Source organism: Lampris incognitus, chromosome 14, assembly GCF_029633865.1.
Source record: "Lampris incognitus isolate fLamInc1 chromosome 14, fLamInc1.hap2, whole genome shotgun sequence".
NCBI classification, from domain to species: Eukaryota; Metazoa; Chordata; class Actinopteri; order Lampriformes; family Lampridae; genus Lampris; species Lampris incognitus.
This window is the reverse complement of record NC_079224.1, coordinates 1,594,103-1,617,994: the sequence shown is the minus strand read 5'-3', so window position 1 is coordinate 1,617,994 and position 23,892 is coordinate 1,594,103. Positions and strand designations below refer to the sequence as shown.

The 23,892-nt window shown below is 47.7% G+C and overlaps 1 protein-coding gene across 1 annotated transcript in view; it reads left to right on the top strand.

Moving 5' to 3' along the window:
- cntnap2b (contactin associated protein 2b) overlaps positions 1-23,892 on the top strand; it is a 296,355-nt gene that overhangs the window by 226,834 nt on the left and 45,629 nt on the right. The window contains exons 17-18 of the mRNA XM_056293762.1: positions 3,015-3,185; positions 3,855-4,073. Of these exons, the coding sequence (XP_056149737.1) occupies positions 3,015-3,185; positions 3,855-4,073 (390 nt within the window). The remainder of the gene's footprint in view (positions 1-3,014; positions 3,186-3,854; positions 4,074-23,892) is intronic.

Sequence of the window (23,892 nt, the reverse complement as noted above, 5' to 3'; positions counted from 1 at the left end):
GTGTTTCATTCAGACCCATTGCCACAGGTGTATAAAATCAAGCTGCTAGCCATGCAATCTGTATTTACAAACATTTGTGGAAGAATGGGTCGTTCTGAAGAGCTCAGTGAATTCAAGCGTGGTACTGTCATAGGATGCCACCTTTGCAATAAGTCAGTTCGTGAAATTTCTTCCCTGCTTGATGTTCCACGGTCAACTGTAAGTGGTATTATAGAAAAGTGGAAGCGTTTAGGAACAACAGCAACTCAGCCATTAAGTGGCAGACCATGTAAAGTCACACAGCGGGTAAGTGCATAAAAGTCGTCAATGCTCTGTTGACTCAATAACTGCAGAGTTCCAAACTTCCTCTGGCATTAACGTCAGCACAAAAACTGTGCGCCAGAAGCTTCATGGAATGGGTTTCCATGGCCGAGCAGCTGCATGAAAGCCTTACATCGCCAAGCACAATGCCAAGCGTCGGATGGAGTGGTGTAAAGCACGCTGCCACTGGACTCTGCAGCAGTGGAAACGTGTTCTGTGGAGTGACGAATCACGCTTCTCTGTCTGGCAGTCTGATAGACAAGTCTGGGTTCAGAGGATTCCAGGAGAACGTTACCTGCCTGATTGCATTGTGCCAACTGTAAAGTTTGGTGGAGGGGGTTAATGGTTTGGGGTTGTTTTTCAGGGGTTGGGCTAGGCCCCTTAGTTCCAGTGAAGGGAAATCTTAATGCTTCAGAATACCATAGCATAGAATTTTAGACAATTCTATGCTTCCAACTTTGTGGGAACAGTTTGGGGAGGGCCCTTTTCTGTCCCAGCATGATTGCACCCCAGTGCACAAAGCAAGGTCCATTAAGACATGGTTGGATGAGTTTGGTGTGGAAGAACTTGACTGGCCCCCACAGAGCCCTGACCTCAACCCCATCTAAAACCTTTGGGATGAACTAGAATGGAGATTGCGATCCAGGTCTTCTCGTCCACCATCAGTGCCTGACCTCACAAATGCTCTTCTGGATAAAATGGGCAACAATTTCCACAGACACACTCCAAAATCTTGTGGAAAGCCTTCCCAGAAGAGTGGACGCTGTTTTATCTTCAGAAAATCAGAATCAGAATACTTTATTTATCCCCGAGGGGAAATTGAGTTCTATTACAGACACTCACGCTCTAATAACTAAAAACTAACAGGATACAAGATAGGAAAATAGAAACAGAAAGAAATAGAAATAAAAGATAAATAAGAAATAGAAATAAGAACAAAATATATCAACAAGCATGGTGCACATAGCACCCTATCTATACTGCACTACCGCAGCACACAACAAGCAGCACAAACAAAACTCAACAGGGCCAATCCAATGACCATTAACTCAGATTGTCTGACAGTCTGAGGCAGGAGTTGTAAAGTTTGATGGCCACAGGTAGGAATGACCGCCTGTGGCACTCTGTGGTGCTTTTCGGCAAAATGAGTCTGTTATTAAAAGTACTCCTGTCTCCCACCCTGGAGTGGGTGGGAGACATTGTCCATGATGGCATGTAATTTCAACAGCGGGGGACCAACTCCATATTAATGCCTATGGATTTAGAATGGGATGTCATAAAAGGTCCTGTAGGTATAATGGCCAGGTGTCCCAATACTTTTGTACATATAGTGTATGTATACACCTCAACCATTTCCATCCTTTTTCCAACATCCACCACCATCTGTCCTTCTACATTTCTCTCCTTGACACCATACCTACCCATCAATCCTGTTCCCTTCACCAACATGTCCATTGAATTCTGCTCCAATCACCCCTCTCCCCCTTACGTACCCTCTCAACCACTTCATCCAACTCACTCCAGAGTTCTCTTTTCTCCTCCATCTCACACCCAACTTGCAGGGCATATGCACTGATAACATTTATCAATACATCTTTGATTTCCAGCTTCATACTGATCACTCTGTCTGACACTCTCTTCACCTCCAACAGACACTGACATACTCTTCCTTCAGAATTACCCCTACCCCATTTCTCCTCCCATTCTTACCATGATAGAAGAGTTTGAACCCACCTCCTGGCCTTACTCCCCTTTCACTTGGTCTCTTTTATACACATTATACCTACCTTTCTTCTCTCCATCATATCAGCCAGCTCTCTCCCTTGACCAGTCATACTGCCAGCATTCAAAGTTCTGACTCTCACCTCCACACTCCTACCCTTCCTCCTCTCTCGCTGCCTCTGGACATGCCTTCCCCCTCCCCTTCTCCTTTGCCCTACAGTAGCATAGTTTCCACTGGCACCCTGCTGACCAACAGTACTGGTGGCGGTCGTTGGTAACCCGGGCCTCGACCGATCCGGTATGGATATTTGATTTGGCAAAGGTTTTACGCCGGATGTCCTTCCTGATGCAACCCTCCCCATTTATCCAGGCTTGGGACCGGCACTAAGAATGCACTGGCTTATTCATCCTCAGTGGCTGGGTTATTTATAGTTATTTAATTAGATATTTAAAGAATACAAATACATTAAATTCAAAATAGTATTTAAACCTTTTTGACAAATCCTCCCAGCCAAAAGGCTACATATATCATAATTTAATTCCCCCCCCCCACTGGTCACAAAGTTTGCCCAATCTACACCAAACATGGCACAGATGATATTCAGACCAAACCTCACAAAAGTTATCAGATGGAATCTTGATTCTCAAACCATTCATCCGCTAGTTCGTTCACTAAGTAATTTATTGGCATTTACATCAGCATTAAGATCACTGTTATCTTAGCCAGTCTCACTTTCACATATGCAGGCCTATTGTGCAGGCTGACAATGCTCATCTTATTCTGACATTGCTGGCTGAGGACTTCTTAAAAAAGTGAAGATGGATACACAATAATGAGTAGGATGAATTTTAGGCAATTGAAAGAATCAGCGAATTAATTAAAACTCAATATTTTATGAGAGGATTTATACTGTTAGGACCTCTCAAATGGATTTCATCATTGAGTTATATTTATATGTCAAGAAGCTCCCTGTACCCCCTCTTTATCTTAGGTAACTATTGGAATGCAGCGTCTTTTACTAGCCCAGCCTCCTACCTGCACTTCCCTGCCTTTAGAGGAGAGACCAGTGCTGACATCTCCTTCTACTTCAAGACTTCTTCAGTCTATGGAGTATTTCTGGAGAACCTTGGCAGCACCAACTTCATACACATCGAACTGAGGGGTGAGCGGAAAGGGAGGTGTGAATGTGCAGTATGTGCATGTGTTTCTATGTGGAATGTACAAAAACGTAAAATTATTTCTCAGGAATGACAAGTCATTGTCATGTGTATTCTTGTTATTATATTGTATTGAATTTCTGAGTCAGTTTTGATCCAGACATTATTGTCAAGTGGACAGACTACATCTGGGTTGGATGAAACAGTAGAAAAAAACCTGTCACTCAATTTTTATTCAAGTTAAGGATGTCTGGATTTCCTATTTTATTTTGTTTTTTCCTTGCATCAGATCCAAGTCATTTGATATTCAATATTTGCCAATAGAGGATTCAGGAACACCTTTTTTGTCATTTGTTTCATGTGAAAGATTCCTAATTTGATGATTATATTTTACAACATAATACAACTTCACAGGGTATTATGTAGTAAAATCAATCATATCTTATTATCTTACTTTAGTAAGATAAACTCGACAATTGAATGCCTTTACTGATTATGAAGATGGACTTGCACATAATTACAACACGTGCAGCTCATGAAGTGAAGAGATAGCAGCAAGGAGAAGTCTCTGGTGCCATTAGTCATTCCTGCACATCCTCCATTTAAATATCAGTTGGGAAAGTGCAGCACTCCATGTTACGTTAACCTGTGATGTCATTTCCTGCCACTCACAGCTGCCTCGGTGATTTCCTTTTCTTTTGACGTGGGAAATGGCGTGGAGGAACTCAGTGTGCGTTCTCCTACTCCGCTTAATGACGACCAGTGGCATCGTGTGGAGGCAGATAGGAACGTCAAAGAGGCAAGTCTGCTACTTGATGGACAACATGGAGAGATCCGCCCGGCTCCCACACAGGGACAGACCAGACTGGAGCTCTCCAGCCAGCTGTATGTCGGTGAGACTCACACTCACATTGGCCAGATTCAAGAAGTCCTGTCTTTCATTTTGCTGTTACATGGTAAATTACTCAAACTTGATCATTTCGATATTCCTGTTCGCTATCTTGTTCCAATATCAACCCAAAGTTACATGAAATCATCAGAATCAACTTCATAGGCCATGAGTGCTTATGCATCCGAGGAATTTGACTCCAGTGTACAGCAGCTTCCAGTACTTGCATATATCACTCACACACAAAAAACAAAAAAACAAAAAACAAAAACAAAAAACAAAAAAATAAACAAACAAAAATAAATCAGGAGAAATAAATGGAATAATAAATAGGATCCTGGAGGTAGGTATGTATGCACAGCAGGTATTTCAGTACTATACAGCTTTCTTATGGTTGAATAATTAATAACTTATATTGCTTATATATTATATCATACGTTAACATAACTTTATTACTTATTATGATTATATATAATATTATATACTTACGACAAGTAGGTATGTCTAGATGCTAACACCTTCAGCCAAGCTTTCGGCCAGGAGAGGATGTCATCAGGTGGCATCCAACTTTCCTCAGGCGTTTCAACCCTGAACCACAACGTTCTGTGGTTGGCAGGTCTGGAATGGTGGCTAGTTACTTCCCATTTTCCACCATCTTCTACCGTCTTCCACCATCTTCCATCATCTTCCATGGCGCTGACAACGATGGCCTCTGTTCTGTGCTCTCTTGTACTTTTTTTTTCCAGCGCCCACTCACTGATCACATACAGCAGGGAAGAACTTTTAATTCTTTAATTTATGTAATATCATTGAATGCTGCCAGGACACCGGGGAACCACCTACCCTTTGTGATAAGTGCCATAGGATCTTTAATGACCACAGTGATTCAGGACCTCGGTTTAACGTCTCATCTGAAGGAAGGCATCTCCTACAGCATAGTGTCCCCGTCACTGCACTTATTATATTTGGTGTTTTTTGTTTGTTTTTGTTTTTTTGTTTTGTTTTTTTTAAATTAAGACCAAAGGGAAGACGGCCCTTTACTGGCCCACCAACACCACTTCCAGCAGCAACTCCCGAGAGGTCTTCCATCCAAGTACTACCCATGCTCATACCTGCTTAGCTTCCATCATTTGGCAGAGCCAGGGTACGTGTTGGTATGGCTGCTGGTAAAATACAGACAGCATGTTAAATGTCCCACCAGCGACAAAAACACTGGCTCATTGCTACACAATATTAAAGGACACCTATCACTCTGTCCCCCGGGCATCCCTGGACTTCTGATCACTGTCTTATTCATCTTATCCCAACCTACAGACAGAAACCAAAATCTGCAAAGTCTGCACTTACTGGAGTGTTTTTGAGGCTGCATCTACAGACCTGGGCGAACTTACTGACACGGTGACATCTTACATCAGCTTTTGCGAGGACATGTCTGTACCCACCAAAACTTTCTGTACCTTTACTAACGATAAGCCCTGGTTTTCAGCAAAACTCGGGCAGCTTCGTCAGGCCAAAGAGGAAGTCTAAAGGAGTGGAGATAGGATCCAGTATAACATAGTCTAGAAATACACTCATGAAGGTGATCAGAGAGGTAAAAAGGTGTTACTCTAAAAAGTTGAAAAACAGGTTTTCGGCCAACGACCCATCATCAGTCCAGAGTGGTTTGAAAGACATGACCAAATACAGGAGACCATTCCCTCACCCTCTCCGGCCACAGTATGAAACCAACTGCACTCCCGGCCAGCCCCTCTGCCCTCCCCACCGAACATCCACCCGCATTCAGGATCTGTGTTGAGGATGTGCTCCAGCTCTTCCGGAGACAGAAGACTAGGAAGACACTGGGCCCAGATGACATGTCACCCTCCTGTCTTAAAAGTATGTGATGACCAACTAGTCCCCATTTTCACACTGATCTTCAACAGATAACTGGAGCTGTGTGAAGTCCCCTCCTACTTCAAGATCTCCGGTATCATCCCAGTCCCCGAGACATCCCATTTCACAGGATTAAATGACTACTGGTCTTTTGCCCTAACATCTGTGATCATGAAATCCTTTGAGAGACTGTTGTTGGCCCACCTGAAAGAAACCACAGATCCCGTGCTTGCCCCCTGCAGTTTGCCTACCGAGCAAACAGGTCAGTGGATGATGCAGTCAACATAGGCTTGCACTGCATCTTCCAACAACTCTGACTCCCCAGGGCCATATGCAAGGGTTCTGTTGGCGGACTTCAGTTTAGCGTTCACCACCATTATCCCAGCTATCTTCCACATTTTGCTTGTTGATATACACTGCTCAAAAAAATAAAGGGAACACATAAGCAATGCAATGTAGCTCCAAGTCAATCACACTTTTGAGATATCAACCTGTCCAGTTAGGAAGCAACACTGATTTGTGAATCAATTTCACCTTTTGGTAAATTGTCTAATTTCCACCAGGTGGAAATTAGACAATTTGCAAGACAACCCCTGTAAAAGGAATGGATTTGCAGGTGGTGGCCACAGACCATTTGCCTGTCCTCATCTTTTCTGGCCGATCTTTGGTTAGTTTTACATTTTGCTAGTGCCCTCACCACTAGAGGTGGCATGAGGCGGTATCTGCAACCTACAGAAGTTGCTCAGGTAGTGCAGCTCATCCAGGATGGCACATCAATGCGTGCTGTGGCAAGAAGATTTGATGTGTCTCCCAGCACAGTGTCCAGAGCATGGAGGAGGTACCAGGAGACAGGCCAGTACACCAGGAGACGTGGAGGGGGCTGCAGCAAGACCGCTATCTGGTCCTTTGTGCAAGGAGGAACAGGAGGAGCACTGCCGGAGCCCTACAAAACGACCTTCAACAGGCCACTAATGTGCAGGTTTCTGCTCAAACACTGAGAAACAGAATGCATGAGGATGGTATGAGGGCCCGATGTCCACAATTGGGGCCTGTGCTCACAGCCCAACACCGTGCAGCCCGATTGACCTTTGCCAGAGAACATCTTGGTTGGCAGATTCGCAATTGGCGCCCTGTGCTCTTCACAAATGAGAGCAGGTTCACACTGAACACATGTGACAGACGTGAGAGAGTCTGGAGACGCTGTGGAGAACGTTCTGCTGCCTGCAACATCCTCCAGCATGACCGGTTTGGCGGTGGGTCAGTGATGGTCTGGGGAGGCATATCGTTGGAGGGCCGCACAGACCTCTACGTGCTAGCCAGAGGTACCATGACTGCCATTAGGTACCGGGATGAGATCCTCAGACCCATTGTCAGACCATATGCTGGTGCAGTGGGCCCTGGGTTCCTGCTCATGCATGACAATGCTCGTCCTCATGTGGCCAGAGTGTGTCAGCAGTTCCTGTATGTCGAGGGCATTGATGCTATGGACTGGCCTGCACGTTCCCCAGACCTGAATCCAATTGAGCACCTCTGGGACATCATGTCTCGTACCATCCGCCAACGCGATGTCACACCACAGACTGTCCAGGAGTTGACCGATGCCCTGATCCAGGTCTGGGAGGAGATCCTTCAGGAGAACATCCGTCGTCTCATCAGGAGCATGCCCAGACGTTGTAGGGAGTGCATACAGGCACGTGGAGGCCACACACACTACTGAGCCTCATTTTGAATTGTCTTGAGGAATTTCCACAGAAGTTGGATCAGCCTATGTTCTCATTTTCCACTTTGATTTTGAGTATGATTCTGAATCCAGACCTTAATGGGCTAATGATTTTGATTTCCATTGATCATTCTTAGGTTATTTTGCTCTAAACACATTCCTCTGTCTAATAAATAAAGATTTTCAGCTGAAATATTTCATTCATCGAGGTCTATATTGTGTTTTTAGGTGTTCCCTTTATTTTTTGAGCAGTATATTTTGTTCTTATTTCTATTTCTATTTCTATTTCTTATTTATCTTCTATTTCTATTTGTTTGTGTTTCTATTTTCTTATCTTGTATCTTCTTAGTTTTAGTTATTAAAGTGTGAGTGTCTGTAATAGAACCCAATTTCCCCTCGGGAATGAATAAAGTATTCTGATTCTGAAACTCACCCAGCTCACTGTACCAGCCCCCATCTGCCAGTGGATTAAAAACTTCCTGACAGAAAGGAGGTAGCTGGTGATGCCAGTACCTGGACAATCGGCACCAGGGATGTGTGCTCTCCCCTCTACTCATCTCCCTCTACACAAATGACTGCACCTCAGGTGACCCATCTGTTAAACTCCTGAAGATGACACAACCATCATTGGCCTTATCCCGGATGGTGACAAGTCTGCATATAGATGAGAGTTTGATCAGCTGGCCCTCTGGTGTGGCCATAACAACCTGAAGTTGAACACGCGCAAAACAATGGAGATGACAGTGGACTTAAGAGTATGAATTTTCATTTTATAGATTTGGATAGCCCAGCCTTCATGCCATCTAAACACCCACTTGCTGCCAAATCAAGATTTTGTAACAATTCTTGATAATCAAATAGATTTGTTCTTGGACACAAGAGAAACTCCAGTTATCTCTGCATCTGCAAGCCTAAGTTGAGGCCAAATAATTTCCTATGTGGGTCATAGACAGATTTCACACCTTGATAACATCCTGCTACCTCACAATCTTCAGATGTGTACAAGGAAGGTTTCATTTTACAATCAGAATTTGATGTAATCAAATCTCATCAAGCTACTGAATCTCCCGAGATCTAGGTATACCTATTATCAACAAGGTGACAAAGCTAGTAAGTGTAGCGTGGTTCTCTGCGTTGTGTAGTTTGTTGGTGTGATTGACGACGCTACAACGACCAGGTAGATGATATCGTATTTAGTGCCATCAGGGCCTGTATGAAAACAGTACACGCCAGTGGATATACAGGTCTCCTTCCGCGTACAGTGCCCACAACCGTCTCTTCCAAAGTCCAGAGCAAAAGGGAATGCACCAGGCGCGAACGAAGAACCTGTTCCACAATGGAAGTCCACCATATTTCAGCTTCTTCACAACACCAAACATCAGCTCCAAAATGTTATGACCGGACTCCATCAACTTTATAATGACTTCCAAAATGTACTTTGACCATCATATATGCACCAGTGCATTGCAAGAAGTCGATACGAAACCAGGAAGTCACCCACACAAACAAAACCAGTTGGCATCATCCTCTGCGCTAGAACCTTCGCTCTGCAACCTTTCACAACAAGAGACCAGCCATTCCTGTAATGCATATCAAATCAAAGAATCAGTCCACAATCTAGCGCAACAACATCACTCTGCCACATCCACCCCCACTGTTTTACGCTAGATAGTGAACCGAGCTCACATCAGTAACCTCCACCACAGGAAAGGAAAAAAAAACAACAATAAACTGAAATGAAATACCACTCATATAGTGTCACATGTAACCCGGTGCAACCCCGTCATTCTAAACCACAAAAGGTTGATCAGTCGAAAGGCTATCCTGCAAAGGACTAGGAAAGATAAGGGGTAGCTAATCCCTCACCCAACCATAGAAAAACATGCCATGTACACATTTATACTCTCGGATCACACCTAAGGTTACCAAGTTATGGCTAATGCAATAGACAGCGATGACCACCACAGGCTTATAACTTTCAATAAGCCTCAAAGGAAGTCAGATAAATTAAAAAAATTTGGCATAAACATCCTACGCCGAGACAATAGTTAAACCTTGGCTCTGTGTGGACATAATCTGAATCAGCCTGTTAACTGGTTTGACCAGCCTACCCAGCCTAGTACGAATCCCCTCTCTCTGAGTGTCAGCAGATACACTCGGCAGGTCAATTACTGTGGCTGGCTTTGACTCATTCACAGGTGTTGGCAAGGGTGGTTCATAGGGGGCCTTCTCCGGAGCCATCACATCTCAGTGAAAGATTCAACAGCGGTAGTGTCTGACAACTGATCGCTATCCTAGTAGACAATCACTGAGTATGAATCATCCAATCCATCCTCCATGTCTAGTCCATCCTGTCCCATGCTCTCCAAAGGTAGGTGTCTCATCCATGATTCCATGATCCTCAGAGTCCTGTCTCTGTTCAGTCTCCACATTATCCACATGTCCCTCTGCCTGCAGTTCTGACATTACTCAACTCATCCCGATCTGTGTCTTCTGTCACCTCTTCACTTGGGACAGTGCTGAGGGAGGGCACCTCAGTCTCGGGCTCATCCCATGATGGCAGAGGCGGAAAGTTGACCAGCATAATCAAATTACGATGAACAGTCTAATCCTGCCCGTGACAGGGTGGTGGATACTATGCATAATTTTTACTAACAACTATGTAGACAGCATTCCCCCAGTGATCAGCTAGCTTTCTCTTCCCACGCTCCCCTTTATTTGTCAGTAAAACCGTATCTCCCTTCTCTACAGAATGTCCCTTTAACTTCCGATTATACACCTCAGCCTGCCTGGACTGCTGCTTCTCCGCATGTTTCTGAGCTAGTGTCATTGCCTCCCTCAGATCCTTTCCCAGTGACTGTACATACTTGTCCACATCCACTGTATCTCCATCCAAGAGGACATTCTCAAACATAACATCAACAGGTAGTCTTGGGGTGCAGCCGAACATTAAAAAGAAGGGTGGGAATCCTGTGGGCTCATGAATTGTGCAGTTACAGTGCATCCGGAAAGTATTCACACCCCTTCACTTTCCCCGCATTTTGTTATGTTACAGCCTTATTCCAAAATGGATTAAATTCATTTTTTTCTCATCAATCTACACACAATACCCCATAATGACAAAGCAAAAAAGGGTTTGTAGAAATCTTTGCAAATGTATTAAAGTTAAAAAAACTGAGATATTGCATGTACATAAGTATTCACACCCTTTACTCAGTACTTGGTTGAGGCACCCTTGGCAGCGATTACAGCCTCAAGTCTTCTTGGGTATGAAGCTACAAGCTTGGCACACCTATATTTGGGGTATTTCTCCCATTCTTCTCTGCAGATCCTCTCAAGCTCTGTAAGGTTAGATGGGGAGCGTCGCTGCACAGCTATTTTCAGGTCTTTCCAGAGATGTTCAATGGGGCTCAAGTCTGGGCCACTCGAGGACATTCACAGACTTGTCCCGAAGCCACTCCTTCATTGTCTTGGCTGTGTGCTTAGGGTCGTTGTCGTGTTGAACGGTAATCCTTTGCCCCAGTCTGAGGTCCTGAGTGCTCTGGAGCTGGTTTACATCAAGGATCTCTCTGTACTTTGCTCCATTCATCTTTCCCTCGATCCTGACTAGTCTCCCAGTTCCTGCCGCTGAAAAACATCCCCACAGCATGATTCTGCCACCACCATGCTTCACTGTAGGGATGGTATTAGCAAGGTGATGAGAGGTGCCTGGTTTCCTCCAGGCGTGACGTTTGGCATTCAGGACCAAATAGTTCAATCTTGGTTTCATCAGACCAGAGAATCTTGTTTCTCATGGTCCGAGAGTCCTTTAGGTGCTTTCTGGCAAACTCCACGTGGGCTGTCATGTGCCTTTTACTGAGCAGAGGCTTCCGTCTGGCCACTCTACCATAAAGACCTGATTGGTGGAGTGCTGCAGAGATGGTTGTCCTTCTGGAAGGTTCTCCCATCTCCATAGAAGAACGCTGGAGCTCTGTCAGAGTGACCGTCGGGTTCTTGGTCACCTCCCTGACCAAGGGCCTTCTCCCCCGATTGCTCAGTTTGGCTGGGGGTCCAGCTCTAGGAAGAGTCCTGGTGGATCCAAACTTCTTCCATTTACGAATGATGGAGACCACTGTGCTCTTCGGGACCTTCAAAGTTTTAGAAAATTTTTTGTACCCTTCCCGGATCTGTGCCTCGATACAATCCTGTCTCGGAGGTCCACAGACAATTCCTTTGACTTCATGGCTTGGTTTCTGCTCTGACATGCACTGTCAACAGCGGGACCTTATATAGACAGGTGTGTGCCTTTCCAAATCATGTCCAATCAATTGAATTTACTAGAGGTGGACTCCAATCAAGATGTAGAAACATCTCAAGGATGATCAGTGGAAACAGGATGAACCTGAGTTCCATTTTGAGTGTCGTAGCAAAGGGTGTGAATACTTAAGTACATGCAATATTTCAGTTTTTTATTTTTAATGAATTTGCAAAAATTTCTACAAAACCTTTTTCATGTTGTCATTATGGGGTATTGTGTGTAGATTGATGAGAAAAAAAGGAATTTAATCCATTTTGGAATAAGGCTGTAACATAACAAAATGTGGGGAAAGTGAAGGGGTGTGAATACTTTCCGGATGCACTGTATATGCAAAGGTAAGTATGTTCAACATCTGAGGCCATTTTGCTTTGGTACGAGTTGGCAGAGAATTAATCATGCTACCCAGAGTGTGACTGAAGCACTCTGCTTGTCCATTTCCCATAGGGTGATATAGCGTGGTATGGGATTTTTCAACTCCTGCCATCTGAAGCAGCTCTGCAAAGAGTGAACTCTCAAAGTTAGCCCCTTGGTCAGAATGAATGCATGCTGGGAAACCATAGACGGAAAATAAATTATTCCACAGCACATGGGCTACTGTCTTGGCAGACTGATTTGGACATGGGTAAGCACAAGCAAGTTTAGTAAAGTGATCCGTTACCACCAGCACTTCGACAGATTTGTTGTTGGTATCCTTGGCCGACCAGAAGTCGATACACACTAGTTCAAGGGGTGCAGTGGTGATTTAAGAGACAAGCGGGGCTCTAGCCTCAGGGTCAGGCGTTTTACTGAGTACACATGTCTTGCAGTGGTGTACATGCTCTCTGACATCTTGCTCCAAGGAGTCCCAGTACAAGCGCTGCCTTGTGAGCCACAGTGTGTGCCGATGGCCGTGATGGCCGGCGTCATCATGAACCCCCTTCAACACTTGGCCTCTCAGAGCAGTAGGCACAACATATTGGAATGTTCTTTTAATGATCACAGGGTGGTTTTAGACACAGTACAAGAGTCCTAACCGAGTAGTGAGCTTCCCCCATTGTCTGAATGTGCGGTTGGTTTCCTTTGTCTCATGAACCCTCTCTCATCTAGATGGGCGGCGGCCGCTGTCTACAAAGAATTTCACTCTACTGATAACAGGGTCTTGACTTTGTTTATCATACAGCTCCTTGTGAGTGAATACTGGCAATGGGCTCTGGCCTGTTGACACCAACTGCTCCATCTGCTGCACATAAGAGACTGCCCTCATGGCTGCACCATCTTCCCAACGGCGGTGAGTGTGGAGTACGGCAGACACTTCCTCATGGGTTAACCTCCCACTGTCACTGGCTGCATCCCCACTAACCTCAACAGAGCTCTGGATGGACAAAGCTAAACCCCTCCCCTCTGGTTTTTCACAGGAAAGACAGAACATGTTCTGTACATCAGTCACTTGCAGACCCCTAGCCTCCTCTAACAGCACATTGTATGGCGTTCTGATCAGTCTGTGCATCACGCTAAGACTAACAAAAGGTTCCCTGCTTAACGCATCTGCCACTGTATTTTTATGCCCTGATATGTACTTAATATCAAAATCAAAAGGTGCCAGCTTAGACACCCACCTCTGCTCGCATACGTCGAGTTTTGGCTTTGTCAGTATGTACTTAAGCGGATTATTGTCAGTCCAGACCGTAAACTTATGCCCCCGCAGCCAGTGACTGAACTTGTCATGAATAGCCCACTTCATAGCGAGAAACTCTAACCTATGAGCTGGATATTTAGACTGGGCATGATTCAGAGATTTGCTAGCGAAAGCGATGGACCTAGCTGCCACATTACCTTCCTGCACTTGTGAAAGTACCACCCCTAGCCCACTACTAGATGCATCAGCAGAGAGTAAGACTGGCCGAGAGAAATCAGGGTGAGCCAACAGGACTTGATCAGTCAACACAGCCTTCAGAGCACTAAACGCCTCCTTACACTCAGTAGTCCAGTCTGCTGCAGTGATTTTACAAGATGGAGCAGGCCTCTTCTTTAGTTTGCCTCTCTGTGGCTTTTTACTGCCAGTGGTCAGTTGGAACAGCGGTTTTGCCACCCTGGAGCAGTTCTCAATGTGGTGCTGGTAATACACTACCATGCCTAGGAATGACTGGATCTTACTGACAGATGGAGTGACACCGTCCGGCTCCATAATATCACTCTTAGACACACTGGCAATGGCCTGCACCTTATCTGGGTCTGTGGCTATCCCTTCCTGAGAGATGATGTGTCCTAAAAACTTAACTGACCTTCTCAAAAAGTAGCACTTAGATGGAGACAGTTTTAGGTTGTGTGCTCTTAGGTGCTGGAACACTACCTTAAGCCTCTGCAAACTCTCTTCCACTGATTGACCGAAAACCAACAAATCATCTAAGTAACAGAGAAGGCTTTGAAAGTTTTGATCACCGAAGATTGAGAGCATCATTCTCATGAAGGTCGCCCGGCTGCTACAAAGCCCCTGGGGCACACGATTGTACTCATGCAACCCAAGAAGTGAGGAGAAGGCAGTGAATTTCTTATCATCCTCGTGCAGTGGGACACCAGTAACCAGATGTTAGGTCCATGGTGCTGAAAAAGGCGTTGCCTCCCAGCGTGGCAAGAACGTCGGCTTGATGAGGAAGGAGGTGTACATCTTTGACTGTGGGAGCATTGAGCCACCTGAAATATGTGCATAACTTCAGATCACCATTCTTTTTCCAGCAGAGGTGTTATATTACATAAACGACTCCCTCGCTGCAGGCCTCATCCGTCCCTCCTCTTCCCCAGTGGGAGCCGGTTTTTTCTTTGTAGAGAAAAAGGACAAATCTTTGCGACCCTGCATCGATTATACAGGTCTAAACAGCATCACAGTCAAAAATAAGTATCCTCTCCCACTTCTAGATTCAACATTCACACCAATTCACAAAGCAGTCATTTTTTCCAAACTGGACTTAAGAAATGCATACCACCTTTATCAGAATCCGAGAAGGAGACGAATGGAAAACTGCATTCAACACACATCTGGGACATTTCGAATATCGAGTAATGCCTTTTGGTTTGACTAATGCTCCTGCTATTTTTCAGGCCCTAGTCAACGATGTACTCAGAGACATGTTGAACAGGTTTGTTTTCGTGTATCTTGATGATATCCTGATTTTCTCTCAGCCATGAAGAACAGCTACCACCGTAAGCTTTTTGGGGTATCTGGTTGAGAAGGGGCAGCTCAGACCAGATCCAGAAAAGATCAGGGCTGTTGTAGAATAGCCAGTTCCAGCCACACGCAAGCACCTCCAGAGATTCCTGGGCTTTGCAAATTTTTACAGGAGATTTATCCATAACTATAGTAGCATTGCTGCCCCTCTTACCCAGCTAACCTCTGTCAAAAAGTCCTTTGTTTGGTCGCCTGCTGCCCAGTCTGCTTTTGACAAACTGAGAAGCAGGTTCACAAGTGCTCCAGTATTAACTCATCCAGATCCAGACCTCCAATTTATCATTGAGGTTGATGCTTCTGATTCAGGAGTCGGGGCCGTCCTCTCCCAGTGCTCCCCTGCAGACCACAAACGTCACCCATGTGCATTCTTCTCCTGCCGCCTAACCCCAGCAGAAGGAAACTACGATGTGGGTAACCGAGATTTGCTAGCGGTGGTTTTGGCCCTCCAGGAGTGGCGGCACTGGCTAGAGGGAGCGGCTCACCCATTCATCGTCTGGACGGACCATAAGAACCTATCCTACCTCCGAACTGCTCACCGACTCAACTCACGCCAGGCCGGGTGGGCCCTCTTCCTCAGCAGGTTCAATTTTACCCTCACATACCGGCCTGGTTCACGAAATGTCAAACCAGATGCCCTCTCCAGGCAGTTCACACCAGAGGGAGAGGGAACCCCTGATGAGACAATCCTTCCGTCAGCCTGTGTGGTCGGAGCGGCCAGGTGGGAAGTAGAGGAACGTGTCCAGGAGGCCCAGCAAGGACAAGCCGTGCCGGGAGAGTGTCCGCCTGGACAACTATATGTTCCATCATCTGTGAAATCCCCTGTGCGCCAGTGGGCCCACGCATCCAAGGTGGCGTGTCATCCCGGGGTTTGTCGGACCATCTTCCTGCTTCAACAGCGCTTCTGGTGGCCGACCATGGCAGCTGACACCGGGAGTTCATTGCCACCTGCTCAGTGTGTGCTCGCAACAAGCCTTCTCACCGGGCACCAGCTGGACTCCTTCAACCCTTACCCATTCCCCATCGCCCCTGGTCACACATAGCGGTGGACTTTGTCACTGGTCTGCCCCCGTCAGAAGGGAATACCACTATCCTAACAATAGTTGACCGTTTTTCTAAGTCTGTACACTTAGTCCCTTGGCCCAAACTCCCATCAGCCTTAGAAACTGCTGACCTCCTCATACAGCATGTTTTCCGCTTGCATGGCATTCCCCAAGACATCGTCTCAGACAGGGGCCCTCAGTTCACCTCCCAGGTATGGAAATTTTTTTGCCTAACCTTAGGTATCACTGCCAGCCTGACGTCGGGGTGTCATTCACAATCCAACGGCCAGACAGAGCGAGCCAATCAGAGCCTGGAGTCCTCCCTGTGGTGCGTGGCATCACGTCTTCCAGCCTCCTGGTCCATGCACCTGCCATGGGTGGAGTATTCCCACAACTCCCTGATCAGCTCCACAACCGGTATGTCTCCATTCATGGTCACTAATGGCTTCCAACCTCCACTATTCCCCAGCCAGGAAACGGAGGTGGCGGTTCCATCAGTCCAGGCCCACTTCCACCGAGCTCATCGAGTGTGGTGTGACGCTCGGTCCTCTCTAGTCAGAACCGCTGCCCGGAACCAACGGATCGCTGACCGACACTGAACCCCTGCCCCGGAGTACAAGGTGGGCCAACAGGTCTGGCTTGCCTCTCGGGACCTCCCCCTCCAGATGGAGTCTCGAAAGATGGCCCCTAAGTACATTGGCCCTTACACCATGGAGCGCATTGTGAACCCCACTGCCGTCAAACTGAGGATCCCCGCAGCACTCAAGGTACACCCCGTCTTCCATGTTTCCCTCTTGAAACCGGTTACTGACAGTCCTCTGAACCCTCCGGCCGACCCCCCTCTTCTCTCCCGTCTCATCGATGGCCACCCGGCCTTCATGGTCAACTGCATCCTGGATGTCCGCAGGCGGGGCCGCGGCTACCAATATCTGGTAGATTGGAAGGGGTACAGCCCGGAGGAGCGCTCCCTGACTCTGGATCCTGACCTTTTGACTGATTTTTATAATAGATTCCCAGACAAGCCTGGGAGGCGTCCATGGGGGGGGGGGTACTGTTATGGTCTGAGTGTTTTCCGTCGGTTTTCCCCCTCCCCTCTATGAGTACCTGCAGGATGGGCTGTGACATGGAGGCGTGGCTGACCTACTTCTGGGCTGAGTGCAGCAAGGCACACCTGATCCCCATGTGCAATTACCCACCTCTCCATAAATGCCTGGTTCAGTCTTCAACACCTTGCCAGATAATTCCGTCTCATCGGTAGTGCCTGCGTACCCTATCCAGAAGAAGTTTCCCGAGAAAGCTTTCTCGCCGTTTGTTTGTTTCTTGACCAAACTCTCCCCCTTGCCATTTCCAGATCCAGGACCTCGTTGCTTCAGCCCAGATCCTGGGAAGGCGCCAGCCTACCTTCAGTCACCGCCACCTGCCTTTTCCTGTTTTTCTGTTGCCGACCTTTTGGCTAAGACGAATAAACCCGTTTTAGCACCACAGCACTGTCTCCTGCCTCCTTGGGTATGCGCGTTCGCCTAGGCCCTAACAAGAGGACAACTGGGGATGCATACTCGCGACAAGACTTCCTGATAATGTCCCTTGCTCCCATCTCATCCAGTGTTTCCCTCAGTTTTTGGTAATGAGTGGGTGAGAGTCTTCGATAAGGCAAGCGGAAGGGGTGGTCATCTTTCAACCGAATCCGATGAGAGAAGCCATTAGCCTCACCACAGTCCAAGTGGTGTCTAGAAAATACATCCTCATACTGCTTAATCAGATCAGTCATTTTTTCCTTCCAGAACGATGACACCTCACACTCATCAACAGGCAGATTCTGGAGCCCCAGACCAGCCAATCTCTCCTTCCCTTCTGCCGCACAGCTGCCTCCAACACTCTTAGCTGTTAGACTGCCATGAGAGCTGCCACTGCTCACTTTACTCACATTCTGAGTCATCATCTGTTGTGTCTCATCGTCAAAATCTTCTAGGGCAATGCCAGGACAGATGTCGGCCACTTTAGCCTTCCTTTTCAAGGTGATGGGGGATGTAGTCGAGTTGACAATTTTAACGGGATGCCACCCGTCCCCCCACAGAGGTTTAACTACTCTGTCCACCAGTATGTTACGGTGCACACAGCGAGACATACTCGGCCCTATGGTAACAGTACTTCCTACAGAGATTAGTCATGAGTGGAAGACGGCCCCATACTACATGTTCACTCATTGGTGCTAGAGTCACTGCTTGTTTTAACTTGACCGTTCCCACTTTATCAGGGGTTTCCTCCCCCCTCCATCTCTCAAGGTTGGCCAGGAATCTGATAAACTGGTTGTTTGCGTCTTGACATAACTCTGGTTTTTCCAACATTCTCCAGTAAGACTCGTTGGATTTGAACTGTCTGTTGAGAGGTTTCATCACATTTGTACCTATAATCAATTCGTCCACCTGACCTTCTACTATCAGGACGGGCACAAGGTAGTCAAACACGTACAACTTCAGTTTCAGCTCGCATATCCCAACTGGACTAGTCTGTTTCTCACTACACCCCACAAGGATAACGTCAGTAGAGTATTTCAGATCACCACTTACTACACCTCCATCCCTCAGCCGAGGAACAATGCCTGCACGCAGCGAAGTAGCCATGGACCCACTATCCATCATCCCCTGTAACTCAACCTTACCCCCTGCTACTACGGTGGTGAAAAACAAACTCTCACTTTTGGATGTTCTTGTCACATTCTGGAAAATCACTGTTTTGCCTTTGGGTGCTGCTTCACAAACGGACAGATAAACAGACTGAATATCATCATCACAGTTGGAGGGAACACTATACAGGCCTGCATTGCCCTCCTCCGAATGGAGGCCATCTAGTTTCCCTGAGATGGAGCTTAGCTCTGACTGGGAGGAGACTGGGTTGGACTGTTCTGTCCACAGTCGATGCTGAGGTGGCCAGGAGAGAGACATGTAAAGTGCAGTTTGTTCAAACTACAGTGCGTTCTAGTGTTGTGCTCCTTACTGCCACAAACCTGACATTAATGAGGGCGTTTGGGAGGTTGTTTGTGGGACCCTTTGTGCACTGACTGTTGTTGATTGTTGCTAGCTAATGCCATCTCCAACAGACTCAGAACTTTTTCCATTGTGCTCTGCTCAGACATCGAAGATAGGTGGTTTAACTGTTTTGTGCTACATTCAAAGGTCGACGGCATGTGTGGCTTGGTGTCAGTGCAAACACTCTCCTGCGGTGACTGCTCAATTGCAGCAGTGTGCTGTGACAGCCTGCCTCGACTAACCTTGCTTTCCTTTACGTACTCATCCAGACGATCCTGCACTTCATGTGCTGTCCACTCATGAGCGGGCTTACTTTTAAACACTGGGGCCACCTCCTTGTCAGGGCAATTACGGATGAACATAAGAACTGGATGCAAGCTAAGGTCAGTTATTGGCTCCCCCTTGCTAGTAAGATACTGCTCAGTGACCTCTGCAGCTTTGTTATGCCGAATCCAATAGTCAAGGGGCACCTCATTTGCATATGGTATGACAGCACAAAAATCTGCTAACGGCAGGTCTGAATGAACAGTATCACCAAAGTGCTGCCTCAGAATGCTGAAAATAACATTCACATCGCTAACAGCTGAGTTACTGCGGATCCAGACTTTAGTCACATCCCTCACCCTCCTCATTAGCTTATACATAACTTCCTGCAGCTCTTCAGACCCATTACATTCCTTTTTTTCTGAGGTATGTCCTCATTAGCTTCTCCCATCCAAATATAGAGCACCTATCTGAATTGTCACCTCTACAGTAAGGAGGGGCATTTACATCTGAACGTAGCACAAGGTTCATCTTGGACGCATCTATCACAGTAGTACCACAGTAGTCAGAGTGAGAAGCATTCTGGGTTTGATCAGGAACTACTACAGGTGAAGGTGCGGGGGCTAAGCCCTGTTTTAAAATCATCTTAATAGATACTCCTATCTCAGACCCAATGAACTTAATCAGTTTGGCTAACTGACTGTGGGATGACTCACTACCATTGGCCATATCAAAGGGTGGGGAGACAACAGGAGACCTACCAGGGGGCAAAATCAAAGGTGGGACACCTGGACCAAAGGAATTAACCAATATTCCCCTCCCCCTGCCAGAGATCCCAGGACTTGGGAACACTCGATTTCCTGGAGTAGATTTTGCTATAGGTGTATACATTAGAACACCTCTCCCTCTCCCAACACTCAAACCCCAGTACTAGGAACAGAATTCCCCTCTACTGTGAAAGTCTCCATTAAAATGATAATCAACAATACTCAGAAAATGAAAAAATAAAGAACATGTACTCAGTAAAAAAAAAAACGTACGTGAATATTCAAAACCTCAGGCCTATATTCACATATATTCAGCAAAGGATTCAATTTGACCGGAATCCCCTAGACCCAAGAACAGAAGGACGGCGTAGGTCAGCAACGGCGGCGGTTGGCTCCAGCTAACCAGTCGACGGGTCACGGCACCAGTTGTAGCGTGGTTCTCTGCGTTGTGTAGTTTGTTGGTGTGATTGACGACGCTACGACGACCAGGTAGATGATATCGTATTTACTGCCATCAGGGCCTGTATGAAAACAATACAAGGCGGTGGATATACAGGTCTCCTTCCGCGTACAGTGCCCACGCCGTCTCTTCCAAAGTCAAGAGCGAAAGGGAACGCACTAGGCGCGAACGAAGAGCCTGTTCCACAACGGAAGAGTCCACCATATTACAGCTTCTTCACAACGCCAAACATCAGCTCCGAAATGTTATGACCGGACTCCATCAACTTTATAATGACTTCAGAAATGTACTTTGACCATCATATATGCACCAGTGCATTGCAAGAAGTCAATACGAAACCAGGAAGTCACCCGCACAAACAAAACCAGTTGGCATCGTCTTCTGCGCTAGAACCTTCGCTCTGCAGCCTTTCACAACAAGAGACCAGTCATTCCTGTGATGCATATCAAATCAAAGTGTCGCGTATCAGGAAAGAACCCAAAAGCAGACGGGACAACCAGGTAAGGGAAGAATCAAGTCTTTATTGAAGTAACCGATCTCAGGGGTAGAGCAGGAGTCGGCTCAGTGGCAGGTAGGCAGGCAGGCAGGCAGAAGTCCATGAAAGGCGACATTCCAGCGAAGACTGAACCTCAGTGGAGGCTTTTTAAGGGTGATGATCGCTTTGATGTCGAGGGAGAGCGGCTGACTGCTTTGATGGCCAGCTGGTGTCAGGGGCGAACGCTTTGATGTCAAGGGCGAGAGGCTGATTGCTTGAAGTCAAGGGAGAGAGGCTTTGACAGGGGGGGTCAGCAGGTGTCAAGGGCGAACGCTTTGATGTCAAGGGCGAGGGGCTGTGACAGTACCCCCCCTCCGAGGGGCGCCACTGGGCGACCTACCAGACCCGTCAGGGTGCGTCCTGTGGAAGTCCCGGATGAGGTTCACGTCCAGGACCAGGCGACGAGAGACCCAACACCTCTCCTCCGGGCCATATCCCTCCCAGTCCATGAGATACTGCAGACCGCGACCGCGGCGCCGAGAGTCCAGGAGACGACGAACGGTGTAAGCCGGATGATCGTTGATCATACGAGGAGGTGGGGGCAGGGAGGCCGGAGGAACTAGAGGGCTGGTAGAGACAGGTTTGAGGCAGGACACATGGAAGGAAGGGTGAACTCGGAGAGTGCGGGGCAGCTTCAGACGGACCACCGAGGGGTTAATGACTTTGACAATGGGAAAGGGACCAATATACCTGGGGGACAGTTTCTTAGCGTCCGATTTCAAGGGTAGATCCTTGGTAGAGAGCCATACCTGGTCACCGGGGGAGTAGTCCGGAGCAGGGGTGCGATGACGATCCGCCAAGCGCTGGTAACGGCCGGAGGTCCTGAGCAGTGCGGCACGGGCTCGCCGCCAGGTCCGACGGCACCGACGGACATGGGCCTGGACAGACGGAACCGGAAAGTCTACCTCTTGCGAAGGAAAAGGGGGAGGCTGATAGCTGTAAAGGCATTGAAAAGGGGACAACCCAGTAGCAGACGATGGCAAGGTGTTATGGGCATATTCTACCCAGGGAAGTTGTGAGGACCAAGAGGATGGGTTGGCAGACACCAGACAGCGGAGAACCGTCTCCAATGCCTGGTTTGCCCTCTCGGCCTGGCCGTTGGTCTGAGGATGGAACCCCGATGACAGGCTGACGGTGGCACCGATGGCAGAGCAGAAAGCCTTCCAGACAGCAGAAGTGAACTGGGGGCCACGGTCAGACACGATATCACGGGGGAGACCGTGGACCCGGAAAACCTCCCTGACCAGCAGATCCGCAGTCTCTCGGGCCGAAGGCAGTCTAGACAAGGGCAAAAAGTGAACAAATTTACTGAAGCGATCAACAACAGTCAGTACAATGGTGTTACCGTCGGAGGCGGGCAGACCAGAGACGAAATCCAAGGACACATGCGACCAAAGACGGTGTGGAACAGGCAGGGGGCGCAGCAGACCGGAACTGGCCCGAGTGGAGGGCTTATTCTGGGCACAAACAGGACAGGCAGAACCAAAAGACCCAGTATCCTCCCTCATGGAAGGCCACCAGAACCGCCTGCGGAGGAAGGCTAGGGTACGGGTTACTCCAGGAAGGCAGGTAAGTTTGGAAGAGTGAGCCCACTGCAACACGCTAGATTTAACAGCGTCTGGAACAAACAAGCGCCCCGGGGGACCGTTACCTGGGTCGGGCTGAGTCTGTTGTGCTGCCATGACCTCCCTTTCAATGTTCCAGGTGACAGCCGCAGCCGCAACCACACAGGTAGAGGGAACGATGGTGTCAGGTTGGAGCTTGGGCTCAGACTCCTCCCCATGCACACGAGACAGAGCATCGGGCTTGGCATTCCTGGAGCCTGGTCTATACGTCAAGGAAAAATTAAAGCGACCAAAAAAGAGCACCCACCTGGCTTGGCGCGCGGTGAGTCGCTTTGCTGACTGGATGTATTCCAGGTTCTTATGGTCAGTCCACACTATAAAAGGAAACTCCGACCCCTCCAGAAAATGTCGCCATTCCTCCAGTGCCAATTTCACCGCCAGGAGCTCACGATTCCCCACATCATAGTTCCTTTCAGCTGGGGAGAGACGGCGAGACAGGAAGGCACAGGGGTGTGTCTTGCCATCCTCACCGGAACGCTGAGAAAGGACCGCCCCCACCGCAATCTCAGAGGCGTCCACTTCTACAACGAATTGCTTGGTTGGGTCTGGCTGGATGAGGATAGGAGCTGTGGTGAGGCGGTGCTTGAGGGCTTGGAAAGCTGCCTCTGCTACAGGGGTCCACAGGAACGGTCTGGAGGTGGAGGTAAGAGCGGTTAGTGGGGCCGCAACGCGGCTGTAATTGCGAATGTACCGTCTGTAGAAGTTGGCAAACCCGAGGAACCTCTGAAGCTGCTTACGGCTGGTCGGGCTTGGCCACTCAAAAACTGCTCTGACCTTGGCGGGGTCCATTCTCACCTGCCCATCAGCCACGATGTAGCCCAGGAAGGTGACTGAAGGGGCATGGAATTCGCACTTCTCTGCCTTTACGAAAAGGCGGTTCTCCAGAAGCCGTTGAAGGACTTGGCGGACGTGCATGACATGCTCTGACAGGTCTCTGGAAAAAATCAGGATATCATCCAGGTAAACAAAAACGAAACGATCCAACATGTCACGTAGGACGTCATTGACCAGACTC